Source organism: Antennarius striatus, chromosome 22 (assembly GCF_040054535.1).
Source record: "Antennarius striatus isolate MH-2024 chromosome 22, ASM4005453v1, whole genome shotgun sequence".
Taxonomy (NCBI): Eukaryota; Metazoa; Chordata; class Actinopteri; order Lophiiformes; family Antennariidae; genus Antennarius; species Antennarius striatus.
In genome coordinates, this window is record NC_090797.1 from 10,715,708 (window position 1) to 10,730,638 (window position 14,931).

General features: G+C 40.8%; 1 protein-coding gene and 2 non-coding genes across 4 annotated transcripts; 2 read left to right on the forward strand and 1 right to left on the reverse strand.

Annotated features, from left to right (window-relative positions):
* trnaq-uug (transfer RNA glutamine (anticodon UUG)) lies at nt 1-72 on the reverse strand. Its single transcript has one exon. It is a non-coding gene; the product is annotated as a tRNA-Gln (tRNA).
* A 1,757-nt stretch (nt 73-1,829) lies between these two features.
* mapk11 (mitogen-activated protein kinase 11) lies at nt 1,830-13,867 on the forward strand. 2 transcript variants are annotated; one of them, XM_068307343.1, is made up of 12 exons: nt 1,833-2,035; nt 8,114-8,243; nt 8,344-8,402; nt 8,637-8,748; nt 9,377-9,406; nt 9,817-9,864; nt 9,942-10,056; nt 10,168-10,239; nt 10,546-10,625; nt 10,806-10,884; nt 11,072-11,245; nt 11,639-13,867. In XM_068307343.1, the coding sequence occupies exons 1-12, from the start codon at nt 1,923-1,925 to the stop codon at nt 11,710-11,712; spliced, it is 1,086 nt and encodes a 361-aa protein (XP_068163444.1). In that variant the 5' UTR covers nt 1,833-1,922; the 3' UTR covers nt 11,713-13,867. The 2 variants fall into 2 exon arrangements, with proteins under 2 accessions (XP_068163445.1, XP_068163444.1); XM_068307344.1 differs by lacking the exon at nt 10,168-10,239 and having other exon boundaries at nt 1,830-2,035.
* trnav-uac (transfer RNA valine (anticodon UAC)) lies at nt 6,168-6,240 on the forward strand. Its single transcript has one exon. It is a non-coding gene; the product is annotated as a tRNA-Val (tRNA).
* Nucleotides 13,868-14,931: the final 1,064 nt, after the last annotated feature.

Sequence of the window (14,931 nt, forward strand, 5' to 3'; positions counted from 1 at the left end):
AGGTTCCACCGAGATTTGAACTCGGATCGCTGGATTCAAAGTCCAGAGTGCTAACCATTACACCATGGAACCATGTGCGAAACTTTACGTTTCATGGATCACAACTCAAACGTTTTCAACCAATCTAAGGCCAGACATTTGAGTCTTTTTTTTTTTTTTACTCTTCTTAATTTGTAATCGCAACCTGCTTTTATTTAATGGCAAGAAAGGTATATGAAAATATTTTAAAATATCGAGATAAAATAGGCGTTCCCGTCGATGCTTCAGCTGGAAACGGTGCATCTCTGTATTTAACGGGATGAAGGCGAAATGTGACAATAATTCACACATTTGAGTCATTATAATCCGAGAATCCTATCGTTTCCGACTCCTCCAGCACTACCAGATGTTTGCCACTAGATGGTAGTAACGTCCTCTCAGCGTCACAATACGTACTCAAGGCCCTGAACATATAGTCTATCTTCCGTCAATGCTTTCACTACCTGGAAAAAATCACTATTATATGTCTTAAGTTGTATTCACATTTAAATTAATTTTATGTAACTTAATTCCATTTTATCTCAAGCAGAAATTGCATTTGTTACTCAACCACACTTGTCAGATGCCTTAAATTTCAGATGATCAATTTTCATAACCGTCCTGTTCAATGAAAGGCGATAATTTCTAAATGCAGTGATGCTGAATGTTTTATTCCTTTATTGTCTGAAATATTTTCAAAATTGGGTAAGCCTGAAAAAGCATCACGTTGCACAAAGCTGGCTTGTTGTTTTTTGTGGGTCCCTCACAGGACAACAGCATTAAAAATGTACCAGACATGATGCATTGTTGTCGATCATTATACATTTGTTGTTTATATAGAATACATTTAGTTGTAATTTGCATACAGATGCGTTATACACAGTGTGCCGGATTTTGTGTGAAATGACCATAGTTTGTGGTGGTGGCCCCTGGGAGGAAACAGATTTTTTGTCATGCCGCCATGTTGCAATCATGCTGTGGACATTTGACACTCCATCTCTTGTCCTATCATGACCTGGGGTGGAGGAAGGAATACAACAAATGAATATGGTTCCGTCCTTGGAGCAGAGGAGGATGCAGAGTAAACCATTCAGTATTTTAGACCATGTTCTCATCCCACATTCAGAACCAGACAGAGACCCCAAGGTTCTCCACTGAGCTGCCTATCAAACCAAAGGCAAAACACCATGTACACTTTGTGTCAACATCCAATACATTGTATACTGATAGTAACAAATAATTACAATCTGATTCTATTATTATTCTATTATTATTATCTGATTCTATTCTATCTGTGCTGTGTGTGATGGAGAAATTAATTTCCCTGATGGAGTATAAATAAAGTTATACTTTCTCTCTTACTCTATTATGTTGCACACTATGACATCCTTGCTTTCTTTTATGGGCAGCAGTAGCTCAGTCGTATGCTGGGAACTGGAGAATGGCTGGTCCAAGGCCCATTTGGAGTGAAAACTTTTGGAATGTGAACTGGCAGTGGTTCACTGGTTCACTGGTTCACTGCCAGTTCACGTGCTGGCAGTGAACCAGCACTGGCAGTGGGTCACTGCCAGTGATCTTTAGCAAGGCACAGTCCCCTCACAAGTTGCTCATTGGGCGCACCATGGAGGAGCTTCCCGCCACTCTACCTCCCATTACTTGCATGCTTACAGTAATCTTGTGTGTGTGTGTGTGTGTGTGTGTGTGTGTGTGTGTGTGTGTGTGTGTGTGTGTGTGTGTGTGTGTGTGTGTGTGTGTGTGTTTAGAGAGAGAGAGAGAGAGAGAGAGACAGAGAGAGAGAGAGAGGGGTTGGCCGGTGTGGCGCAGCAGTCCCCACTCCTCCGGTTCTTCATCTGCCGTCTCTCGTCACTCCCCCGTCCTTCCTCTCGTGGAGCCGGCTCGGTGACATGTCCGCCAGACCAGGATTTTACCGGCAGGAGCTGAACAAGACTGTGTGGGAGGTTCCGGAGCGGTACCAGAACCTGACGCCGGTGGGCTCCGGAGCCTACGGCTCGGTGTGGTGAGTGTTTCTGCGTGTCGCCTCCATGCTGGGCGGGCAGAGGGGCGAGGCTGCGCCGCCACAGCGGTGTCCGTGTGCCGAGCATCACGCTTCAATACCGCGATGCGTTTATGTCGGCTGCGTCAGGAGGAAACCGGCTTTACGTCTTATTGCTAATTTAGCTATACAGTAAAAGCAGTCATTAAGAAACATGTGATGATATATTTCTGTGTTTTAGTGCTCAGATTTGAAGATTTGTGGTGTTGTAGTTGTCATAAAGAGTTTTTTAAATCTCACTGCTGCGCCTAAATGTGTGTGTTAAATGCAATCAAACAATAAGACAGCAGTAGTACAGGAATTTCCCATACACCCCCGTCCATTAAACATCGACACGCACTCTAGAATACGGAAGTTGGCGTTGTGCAACCCTATAAATGATGCCACCAGTGTCCTGTTGCTGTCTGTGATTGACACAGAGCAATGATGACATTCTGAAGTCCCCAGTGGGTGCATGCATCATTTAGCATATATAGCACTGTACCTAGCATATTACTGCACACACACACGCACACACACACACACACACACACACACACACACACACACACACACACACACACACACACACACGCTTTCCTCTGCATGGTCTTCTCTCTGGATGCAGACATCTCCAATCTGGCAACATGGTAATTCCTGGTGGGATCCTGTTGCCATGGTGATGTGACATGATGACAACTGCCTCCAGCATTCAATTTTAATTAAGCTATAACAGGAGGTTGATAGCTACCTGGAGAAAGGTGGATGTAATGGTGTGTGTATCTGATCCCAGTGGGATCATCACATCTTCAGTGCATGAATGAGATGTTTTTGACTTCTTCTTTTTTTTCAGAAATTCACGTCTTTGCAAAATGAAGAACTTCCTGTACGGTAAAAATGAGTGTTCATGCTGATGGCGCCCCTGATGTGAGCCTATGTGCAATGAGAATTAGAGTGCCAGCTCTGCCAGCTGTGTTTATCCCACCTGGTCCAGGTCCCGCCCCTCCACAAATATTGGTTCAGTAGTTTCTGCTGAATTAAGCAAAATGTAGCAGGAAGTGGGGCAAAAAATCCTGGATCTGTCCTTACGTGCTGATCTGCACCAATATTTAACAGTTCTTTCCTGATGCCGTGATGCAGGCGTGGATGGTAATCTGTACGATTATTAACTATCACTTTTTCAGGGAAATGTTAGGAGACTCACACGATGGCCTATTTAGCTCCAACCTTTGTCACAGGTGCCTGCATGCTTACAAAGAGACATAATTGAGATGCTGCGTGTGGACTTTGCAGGAGACGGGATGTGTTTTTATGATGTAGATCCAATTCAGGAACCTGGATCCCACAGGAGTGTTTTGTTATTCTACGTCTTACTGATGGCAGCTTTAAAGCTCTGCTCAGAATAGCGCAAGAGTAAAAATGTAGATGGATCATGACATTGCTTTCAGCTGCTTCACCCATCCTCAGGATCACACACACTCACACACACAGGTATTTTTACTCGTGAAACTACCATGCTTAGGTTTGACTCTCCACCATGTCTCAGTGTCTCAGCGGTACATGATGCTTATCTTCTGTCACTCATCTGAAGGTTTGGTTCTCTTTGTGTAAACATCAAAGCATTCTGTGTTGTGCTTTCCAGAACTCCTCTCATTTCAGAATTGGATTTTGACAGTTTTTCTACTATTTTACCCTTGAATGAAGTTTCTATTTCAGCCATTCATTCATTGCTTGTAGATTTCTAATATATTTAACATATTTTTCCCTTTTAAAACTTATTTCACCTCTTGATGGTGAGTTTTCACTCTTACCCAATTTCAAGAAATGGCGTTGAAACATCTCAGATGTTTAATCTGCATGTATACCACCTGTGGAGTAAGCAGCCCCGGTTGATGTGTTTTACGTTTTTTTTTCTGGTTTTGTAACGACCACAATGGCTAAAAGTGGCAAATAAAGAAGTGGGGATTCGTGATGGATCATTTGAACTGCTAGATGTCTCCAGAAAACAGACTGAAGCACGTATGACAGAACTAGAATGTTAAACTTGGACACAAGAAAAGTGAAATAAAATCAATATTTTCAATAAATATATATAATAAATATAAATAATAAATATAAAATCTTCGACATATAGGACCAGATATAGTTTTCTACTTTAGTTTTGGTGCAGGAGATATTACTTATTTGTTTTCTCAGTAAACACTTATCTGTAATAATCCCCTGTCAAATGTGGATAGAGTAAATCTCTTAAGATATGATATTGAAAGAAATATGAAAAAGTCAGTGTTTTTACATCCTTAGAAGACACTTTCTTAAATTCCTCTCGTAGATTATAGAGTCAGACAAAGGACTTTCCTCTGAATTGCCCTGCATTGTTGAAGTTGATCTCCAGCCATTGTTGGTGACTTTCTCATGACAAAACTTGATTAGTTATCGCCTGGGGGATGGGAGATGGGAATTGAACATACATGTGTGTGTGTGTGTGGGGAGGATAGGCCCACATTTAGCTTCTGTGATGCTCAGTAAAAGAGTTTATATCAGATATCCACTTCTCTTAACCCACTTAAGCCCGTAGACTTGAGCTTAATGATATAATAAGTTCATGCAACACAGAACAGCGAGATACAAAGAGCTTTTACATCCATTAGCCATTGGGGAAAGGAAACAAAAGCAGAACTGAGAAAATAGTAGGAACGTTGTTGCAAGAGGTAAAGAGTGGTAAGCAACCACTATGGAGAGATTTTACAGCTGCACAGACAAAACTGATTTAATTATTTAAGATCAGCGCCCACTGAAAGTTTGATAAATCATGAGACAGAAAGTTGAGTCCTGAACAAGTAATCTGGATATGTTCATCATCCTTATCCCATTGAATAATCTCTGTGGGTGTAAAAGTGTTCCACTTTTAGAGAGAAGACAGAGGAGAGAATGTGCTTTAATCTGATCAGGCTGCTTTCATCTCATTTCAGCATATGTAGCATCTGTTCAGTAAGTCGGAGCTTTGGCACAAAGAATTTCATTTGGATAAATATGAATAAATCATTTCCACCTGTCTAAATGATCTGTGCCTGTTATAATATCATCTGATTGTAGAAGAAATGGGCAGGGAATGAGATTTTTTTGAATTTATTTATTAGTGATTAATGTGGCTTTATGGGGTCACATGTCACAGCAGGGAACAAGAGCATGTAGACTGTATGCATAGACATGATCTGATACTACAGAGGCAAATGAAGTTACTGCAAATTTTTGAACCAATATTTATTTATAAATTAAACAAATGTGATAATCACTTAGCTGTTATCCCTTTCCAGTCTTAAAGCTAAAGATAAACTGAACAGCTGTAATTGTAGCTTAGTATTCAATGTAATTATTCAATGTAATACTTTTAAATATTTTAATATTCAACTCTGAGTATAAACTAAATAAACATATTTTAAAATATGTCAAGCAAATTCTAATTTCCTCTCTGAATTTTTACTCCGTACCCTCCCCCCAGTTCAAATATATGCTAATCCTATAGGTTCATTCTCGATGTAATCAGAGTGAATCACATTAACCGATAAGATCAGAAAATGTAGGTCTGCATAAAAAGAATTCTCCTTTGCGGATTAACTTCTAGCAGTGGATGTTCACCGCCCCTTCCCCCTCTTCCTCTCTGAGAGCAGAGGTGCATTAAGGGTAGTGTTGTAAAAAAATATTGAGACAAAAGAAGAGGAAAGAAATCAATGCCTAGGCTGCGCGGTCTGCTGACAGCAGTGCAGTCAGACCATGTATGGATGATGGCAGGAAGGAGGGCCGATGAGGACCGCTGCTCTGGTTCATGTCAGGGACAGAGACTGGCTGCTGTCCTGGATGAAGCCCGACAGGGACATCCGGACTGGCAGCAGGTGATTCCAAGAAGGAGTCACGTGCATTCAGCCGTGCGAGTGTACTTTACTCATGCGTGTGAGCATTATGGGCCGGCGTGGTGAATATCACATTGTGAACTCAACAGGAGATATGCTTCAGTTGGTGGACACTTCTGTCTCCAGGAAATGTAGCTTAACTGTGAGAAATGAGGCTGTAGGTCACCTGGTGAAACAGAACATGTGTGTGTGTGTGTGTGTGTGTAACAGGTTCTGTGGTGTAGTGGTTATCACGTCTGCTTTACACGCAGAAGGTCCTGGGTTCAATCCCCAGCGGAACCAGTGCTTCTGTGTTTTACAAAAAATCATTTGCAAATGAAACTGAAAACATCAACTGTGTCCCCCCCCCTGTTGAATTATAATGTACGTAAGACATCCAAGCATATTCAGGGAGACCACAGATCCATATGTAGATTCAGACCCCCATAAGTGTGATGGCATCCTGGGTTTAAATCCAGCTGGACATTTTCTGTGTGAAGATGACGCAGTACAGGTGAATTTGTGACTAGATTGACTGTGAGAGTCAGCGCGTTTGAGACGGGTTGTTTGTCTTTGAACCCCACCTCACCCAAAACCAACTGGGATAGGCTTCAGTCCAGAATTTACAGAAAATGAATGAATAATTTAGTGAAATGCAATCAGTAAATCCTACACTGTGAAATGACGGGATAGATAATGCCTTAATATACTTTGATACCCACAAGAGATGGTCAGTAGCTGAATGCCCTGATCCCATTGGTGGTGAGGCGTGCAGAGGGGATTTGAGGTGGAGACAGGAGGCAGATCTGAAGGAACATGAGGGGACTGGTGACGTGGAGGAGGACAGACAGATATGTCAATATGTAGAAAACAGAGGTGGTAGACAGGCTTTAACCAGACCTTTTAGGGAGGAGATCTAACTTACAGATGGAGGGTTTGGACTTTAGGATGAGATTTGAGAGGCAGCTGTGAGCTGAAAGGTGGAGAAAATGTAAGACATCAGAGGAAGTACTGGAGTTAGGTCCTAGGTGCTGGTGGATGCTGTGAAACATAGTTAGGAGTAGAGTATCAGTCAGTTCTACATGTAAATCCATCCATCCATCCATTGTCTTGTAAATAACCACAGTCGGAGTCTCTGACCATTCTGTTTTCTCTCTTATTCTACTTTAAATGTCGAGTGTTTCACTTCTCCCTTCTTTCTGCTGAGGAATGCAGCATTTCTCGTCATCCTTGTTTCCTTCCTGTTCTGTCCATTCCATGCTCAGATGGGTGTATTAATATTACTGTGGATGCTGATGTCCCGGCAGGTCTTAAAATACATTGTCAACACAGAAGTACAGAGTTTAATATTTAGAACAACATTCACATTTCAAAAGAGGCAAGCAGAAGAAACTAGTTTACATTATCTGACATCCTCCTTCTTGCTCAGCCACATCCTTTTTTTTTTTACCCTCTCCTTCCCTCTTTATCATCTCCGTCAGCAGGTTTTTGTCTCTCTTCACTCTTGACCATTCAGCCCTGATGTAAGGACAAACTCTGTGTCATCAAATCATATCAGGTTTGAAATGTTTGGAACAAAAAGAATGAAGAGTGAACACTGGTCCAAATATCTATCTTAGTTTTGTCCGAATCTCCAAAATACCTCAATCATCTCTTCTAAATTGTGTTTGTTTTCTGTTGCTGTCTGTCTATGTAAAGAACCAACAATAATGGAGGCCAAGAGCCTCATTTACTGGTCAATAAATTGTCCTGCACGTACAACCAATAAAAAAAGTTTATGTTCAGATTAAGCAATCAAGGTGTAAAATATTGCTAATAAAGTATTTATTGTTGGTAAGTGTTTTTTTAGTGTTGGACAGAGCCAGACGAGCAATTTATTGTAAATAACCATATATGTGGATGTCTCTTGTATTCATGTTTTAAGGACAAACTTTTAATGTTATGAATTTTTATCCTCTGGCAAGAAAACAAATTAAAAAAAAAAAACAATACCACAATATCTTTGTTTTGTGTTTGTTAATTTACATTTTTATGACTCTCTGCAAAAGGAGCAACATGATTTAAATAACACATTTGTGAAATTATTACAACTCGGGTACAGTATATAATAATTCATGTTAATAAATAAGTTCGGGGAACATTTTGATGCTATTCCCTTTGTTTTTTCTCTCTCCAGTTCAGCGTACGATGTTGTCCTACGGCAGAAAGTTGCGGTGAAGAAACTGTCCAGGCCGTTTCAATCTCTGATCCACAGCCGGCGCTCATACCGGGAACTCAGGCTACTCAAGCACATGAAACATGAGAATGTTAGTGCTCCTTTTGAAAATACCCAGAGACAGAAAGACGCTCCTCCCTCCGTGTTTCCGCTCTGGTATTGATCAGTTCTGTCTGTCTCTACCTCTGCAGGTGATCGGGCTGCTGGATGTCTTCTCACCTGCTGCGACCTTAGAGGACTTCAATGAACTGTAAATTCCACATCCCTCGATGATTTCTAAAAAATATAGAGCTGTTCAGTTTCACTAGAAAATGCACAGTTTGTGAGTAAAGAGCATGAAGGTGTTGGTGGAGTCAATCCTGTGGGATTACAGGCTTGTAGAAATGTCTGACCGTTGCCATGGTTGCATTACTACGTTCTCCTCCTCACTGGAACCCCACTAAACCCCCTCCCCCATTCGTCTGCATCCTCCTCTCTTTTCCAGATACCTGGTGACGAACCTGATGGGCGCAGATCTAAACAACATTGTTAAATTCCAGAGGCTGTCAGACGAGCATGTGCAGTTCTTAATTTACCAGCTTCTCCGTGGCCTCAAGGTAATGAATAATGAGTTTATTTATGTTGTTCTACAGCTTAAACCAGTGGTTCCACATTGTTTTTGTCTGACACACCTTCACAATCAAGGGAAATTTCAAATGGACTTAAAACAAATTGATTTTATTTCTGGGCTTCTCTTTGTTTTGGTTAAACTTTTTCGACACACTTCCCCAAACCTGCTCCTATCTAAATATTTCACCCACACATTCCATTCCTTTTAACCAACGTGGTGATTGACCAAATGGTTTCGAACAAGGACTTTTTATCCATTCATTCGTTTGTCACCAGGATTGATATCTGGACAAAAGGGCAGAACTAGAAATAAATATTGTGAGGGGTCCTCTGGCCAATAAAGCGTGATTCCAAGGCTATTCTTTTAATTCGATCTGATTGTTTTAAGGCTTGATTTAACTAAAGGAGCTAAATATTCCCTTTGCATTTGACTCTCTGTTATTCTCTGAGAACTTTGCCAAATAGTTGCACGCTAACCCTGAACAGCCAGCCACCGCGGGGCAGACAAAAGCAGCCTCTCTTCACACAGGGTTCAAATGGTGAACTGCATTACTGACCCCTGTCTCCCTTTATGTCTACTCTCTCCTCCCCCACCCTCCTTCCCCATCCTAACAGTACATCCATTCAGCGGGACTGATCCACAGAGTGAGTTCCTTTTTTAAAAAGTTTTTGGTCATTTTGACTTTCAAGATTAAACAAAAATGAGTTAAAATAAGAAAAAAAAAACAGTTTTAACATCATAATTTTCAGCTTTTTATGTGCCAATAAAAATTATCTTAAGACTGAATCATTTATATAAATACGCAGTAAAATTAACAGCATCAGACTTGAAGTAGGATGTGGAGTGGCTTTAAAAAGTAAGATATGTTGCTTCAGTATAATGCTCTGCCTTTTGCTCTTTAAAAATGGGCAAAAAAATACTCAAACAAGAACGTCAAACACTGGCCGGGTAATTTATGCTGCTCTATATTTACACTCATTTCTCTTTCTGCAAGATGCATTTGTATTCCAATCATTTTTCTTCCTCTTTTTGTCTGTTTCGCTTTCTTTCCCAGGACCTTAAGCCCAGTAATGTGGCAGTAAATGAAGACTGTGAGCTGAGGGTAAGTTTAAATCCACAAATCCTTCTGCCCAAACCTTGAACTCCATCAGAGATATGAATCATCTTCCTCTTTTAAAGATCCTTGACTTTGGACTGGCCAGACAGACGGACGACGAGATGACAGGCTACGTGGCGACACGCTGGTATCGAGCGCCAGAGATCATGCTGAACTGGATGCACTACAATCAGAATGGTGAGAAGCCGTCAGCCTGTAGACGTTTAACAAGCTTCTATTTTTATGTGTTTCAGAAACAGTCACATTAAATACCAGCTGGTGGTCAAATGTCCGATGTTTCTGTTTCAGTTGACATTTGGTCAGTGGGATGCATTATGGGAGAGCTGCTGAAAGGAAAAGTCCTTTTTCCTGGCAATGACTGTATCCTTCATGAGCATGCCAAGTGTCCGTTACAGTTTGCATCTCTTTCCCCTCATTATCAACCTTCCATTACTTGTTAAGCATGTTGTGGATGCAGACATCTTGTGGAGGGGCTTTAAAGTCTTTCGCTTTTCTCATCATTAGAGGGAAGAACGGATCTCAGAGCTAACTTTTTTGTGAGTCTCAGCAGTGCTCACAATGTAGAGATTCATTCTCCATGAATTTCCTTTGTGACAAGATAAGATAAGAGTGAAGTTCAAGGTGATGACTTGTCGCATGCTTTAACAGTCCTTAATTCCTAAATAGATATCGATCAGCTGAAGAGAATCATGGAGGTGGTCGGGACTCCAACACCTGATTTATTAAAGAAGATCTGCTCTGAACACGTGAGAGAACGAATGAACAGATGGATGATCTCCACATAATGACGTTGCCTCTTAAACAGGCAATCGGTTCTAGTTGATTAGTTAATTTTATTGGCATTCCTTTTGATTCATGTGATTGCTGAAGTGATTGATCACTAACTGACTGTCCAACACGAGCTGAACGCTGGTCTCTATTTGCAGGCACAGAAGTACATCCAGTCTCTACCCTTCATGCCCCAGCAGGACCTGGAAAATATCTTCAGGGGAGCAAATCCACTGGGTGGGTGATGCAATGCAGATTAGATTATCAACATCCATAATTCAATTGTAAAGCTTCAAGAAGCTTCCAGAGCTCGATTTGACTCCATTTTGCAAATGAGAAATTCAGTTGCAGCGGTTTGGTCTTTTGCGGGTGAATATGCAGCTATATTCCAGCTCACATCTTTGTCTCTCTGTGTCTGTATTAGCCATCGATCTACTGAAGCGTATGCTGGTTCTGGACTGTGACGGGAGGATCTCAGCCAGCGAGGCTTTATCTCATCCCTACTTCTCCCAGTATCATGACCCAGACGACGAGCCAGAGGCGCCTCCTTACGACCAAACGCTGGAGAGTAAAGACCGAACTCTAGAGGAATGGAAAGGTGAGCCTTTTTTATTTCTGTAGGGAGTTATATACAGTAGTTTAGGAAATGCCTGAATACTAACGTAACTCATAGTGGACAATTTTATTTTATGCATGGTTATTTACAGTATTTTCCGCACTATAAGGCGCATCTAAAACCCTGTGATTTTCTCAAAACCGACAGTGCGCCTTATAATCCAGTGCACCGTATATATGAAAAGGTTTTAAAATAGGACATCCATTGAAGGTGCGCCTTAAACTCCAGTGCGCCTTATAGTGCAGAAAATACTGTACTTCCTTCACATATCAAGTTAATAGCAAATGTATTTTGCTAAGGAGGTTTGAAATATTTCTTGCCATCTCTTTATCGGTACTCCTGACATATTTTATTTCTTTTCCTGTGTCTTCCTAGAGTTGGTTTTTGAAGAAGTGAACAGCTTCAAAGCATCCGGCGGGAAGACTGACAGCCTTCAGGTGGAGCAGTAATCTTATCCCTGCTCCACCTCAGTTTTAACTTGAAGAAGGACCAAGTGCTCAATGAATGGGGAAAAGGACTGTGACAACCCGACTGAATAGAACTCCCTCTGCATTCCCCCTGCTTGGTGTGACTTCATTTGATTATCTGTCATGAGCTCTGAGCAGGAGGGTCGGATGATCTCAAGGGAGCAGATGCTGGCGTTGCTGTTACAGGGAGCCTTTTAGGACTGGATAGATGGAGCCGTCTCGTCCTGAAAGTTCTTCTTATGTTTCTGCTCCCTGAGGCTGTAATGAGGAACCATTCGAGGAGACTAGGTCAGACTGTTCACTTTAGAAAGCAACTTAAAGGAAGAGAACTGTGTTTACAGACAGAAAAAAGGGTATTGAACGACAACAAAAGGCACACTAGGATTTCCAAAGCAATGGCAGAGTGCCTTCTGAACCCCCATCATGACAAATGCCATAAGCAGTCACTGTATCCATATATGGAATTCATGTTTAAAGGCTAGCAGCAAATATCCATCATGCCACATTACAGCTTAGCATTTTGCCGACGTATTACTGCATGATTTATGTGCGTTTTATTATTCCAGAATATTACTGGTGCTGTATTATAATCATGAAGACTGCCTATTGCATCTGCCACTCTGCTGACTAAAGGTCAGAGAGCAGCATTACCAGGAAACGTGACCAACTTTCTGTCTGTCTCATTTTTATGATTTACACATGTAAAGAAATAAAAAAACAACAACAACAAAACCTTACAGAACAGTGAACACCAACAGTCTATTAGCAAGGTAATAAATATACTACATGCTGGAACGGATTGCGTGACTGTTTAGCTGGTCTGTCTGTCAGTGTTACCTCTCTATAGTTTTCTGCTGTATCTTTTACAGCCCTTGATTATGTTTACAGTAAATAAGATTACAGTCATTTTGTAAACTGTGGTCAGATGGTGTGTAACTGTGACAGGTAATAACATATGACACAACTAGTGGCTAATCTGGGTTTATTTTCCTCATGATTCAAAAAAAATATTACTTTTCCATCTTTCATGATGCCGGCTTCTTTCTTTTTGTTTGTTTTGATAAACTTCTATAAAGACAATAAACCAGATTATACATGTTCATTAGCGACTGTGTTATAAAAGTGTCAGCCATTATAGATTGTCGGAATAAAGACAAAGGCCTTCTGTCGGGACAGTCATGCGAGTTTTAGTTCTACAAATTTCTTGCTGCGTTATGAATAATCTGTTTATGTTAGCACACAGTCGGCAGATCCTGACAAAATCGAGTTTTGAGATTTCAAAAAAAAAAAACCCAAACCAAGCGTGACATCTTTGAGTATCTGAATGTCAGCGATCATGACTCGGAAGTTACATCACAGGTTATACAGAGAGCGCTAAGTTGAAACTATAAGTACCTCTATCAGAGTTAATGTTATTTAATGTTAATCTTTGGATTTGTGTGCGATCACTGAGGTGTGCAGAGGGGGAAAATTATCATTATTCCAGAGGCTCACATCCAATAATCAAAAGCACCTTGTTTCAGGATGACTGGTTGTCTTTGAGATGTGAAATTTGAGCTGCATTCAATGATTTATTGTGAAACTCCAAAACATTTCCCTCCATCTGACTTTCCATCAGCATGATGGTGAGTTGATAGTAACTGAATTATTAATCCTTTCGGGTGAACTGTTGTTGTGTCACTTCATCGCTGTGCAAACCTGAGGTTTCCCCTTTTAATCCGCTCAACTTTGAATCACTTTTGAGGAACTTGATAACCTACATGTAACCTTTTTTTTTAATTTTCCTGTCATGGTTCAAACTGTGGTGTGTGTATCCTCTGGTGCAACCTGTCCCTGAACACTGGATGCAAGATGTTGAATTTACGATGCGTATGAGTCAAACTTGTCTCAGTGGATGTGTGTTAGAGCTCTGAATGTGAACGTGTTCTGTGCTTATGTGGATATTGTACAATATATGCGGTGGACTTGAATAGCAAATTGAATGTATATGTGTATGTGTGTTACCAGTTAGGGGTGTCTTTTGAACACGTCATGCGTGGGTCAACAGTAGCAATGATTTTAAAATCACATAACAGAATGTTGGCTTTCAGTTTGATTCAAATGATTCGGCAACAGAATAAACATGATTATTTCTGTTGGTCTGTCACATTCGTTCTCTGCAGCATTAAGTCATTTCAGTGCAAACCGTCACATTCCGCCTGCTCACTTACACTGCCTTTATAGTGAAGGAATCAATCCTGTTGCTCAGATTTCATAAAGAAAACACATGACTCAAATTTGATGTTGAAAACCTGGATTTCACAGCGACTTGAACACATCTCCATCCAACACCACAGAACTGAACTGGATCTGGTTCAGCAGCAGCTGACCTTGAGTCAGACCCAGTGTCATGGCATGGTTAGAGCAAAAGACTGGATGCTGCGTGGCAACACATCAACCACAGACTGAGGATGATTCATTCAAGAAATGCATGATAAATATGATGCACATTTCTGATTCCAAAAAAGTTGATACAAAAATCATAATGTGGAAATTTCCTGTTTTTTTTTAACAACATATGTTTTTTCTGAAATTTGATTATGGCTTAGGGCAACTACATAGTGATGGAGGACACTACGTGAAGGTATCATGACTGGTTTGTGATTGTGAAAAGGATCTCACAACACCGGCTCAATAGCAGCTCAGAAAACACTGTTAGATAAAGAATTCTACTTTTATTTATTTTCTCAGAACGATATATTTCTGTGATTGCTGCTGTACAACAAAATCTACAGCAGATAAAGTTTCAAAACAAATACGACCCATCTAATCCCATCCACCCTGAACAAGTTTGGCTTGATCCACGTCCCACACCTCCGTTTCATTGAAATCCATCCAACAGTTTCCTGTAAACCTGCAAAACCAACAAAGCAACAATTAGAAGGAGGCAGGACGATCCTCCTTAGAGGCTGTTAAAACCCCCACCCAACAATGTTTAAGGATAGATTTCAACATGTGTTATTTTCCTCTGGGTCGCCATCCTTTCACCCAGCTTGAAGGTAATCCCTTCAGTAGCATTTTCCCAGACTAAATCTTCATAAAATTGAAAGTTTTAGGGGTTTCTTTCTGGGCCCAACCCTTTAAACAAATTTCAACAAAATCCAATCAGGTGGTTTTTGTGTGATACTGAGAAAATATTTTACACACTGATTAAAACATTTT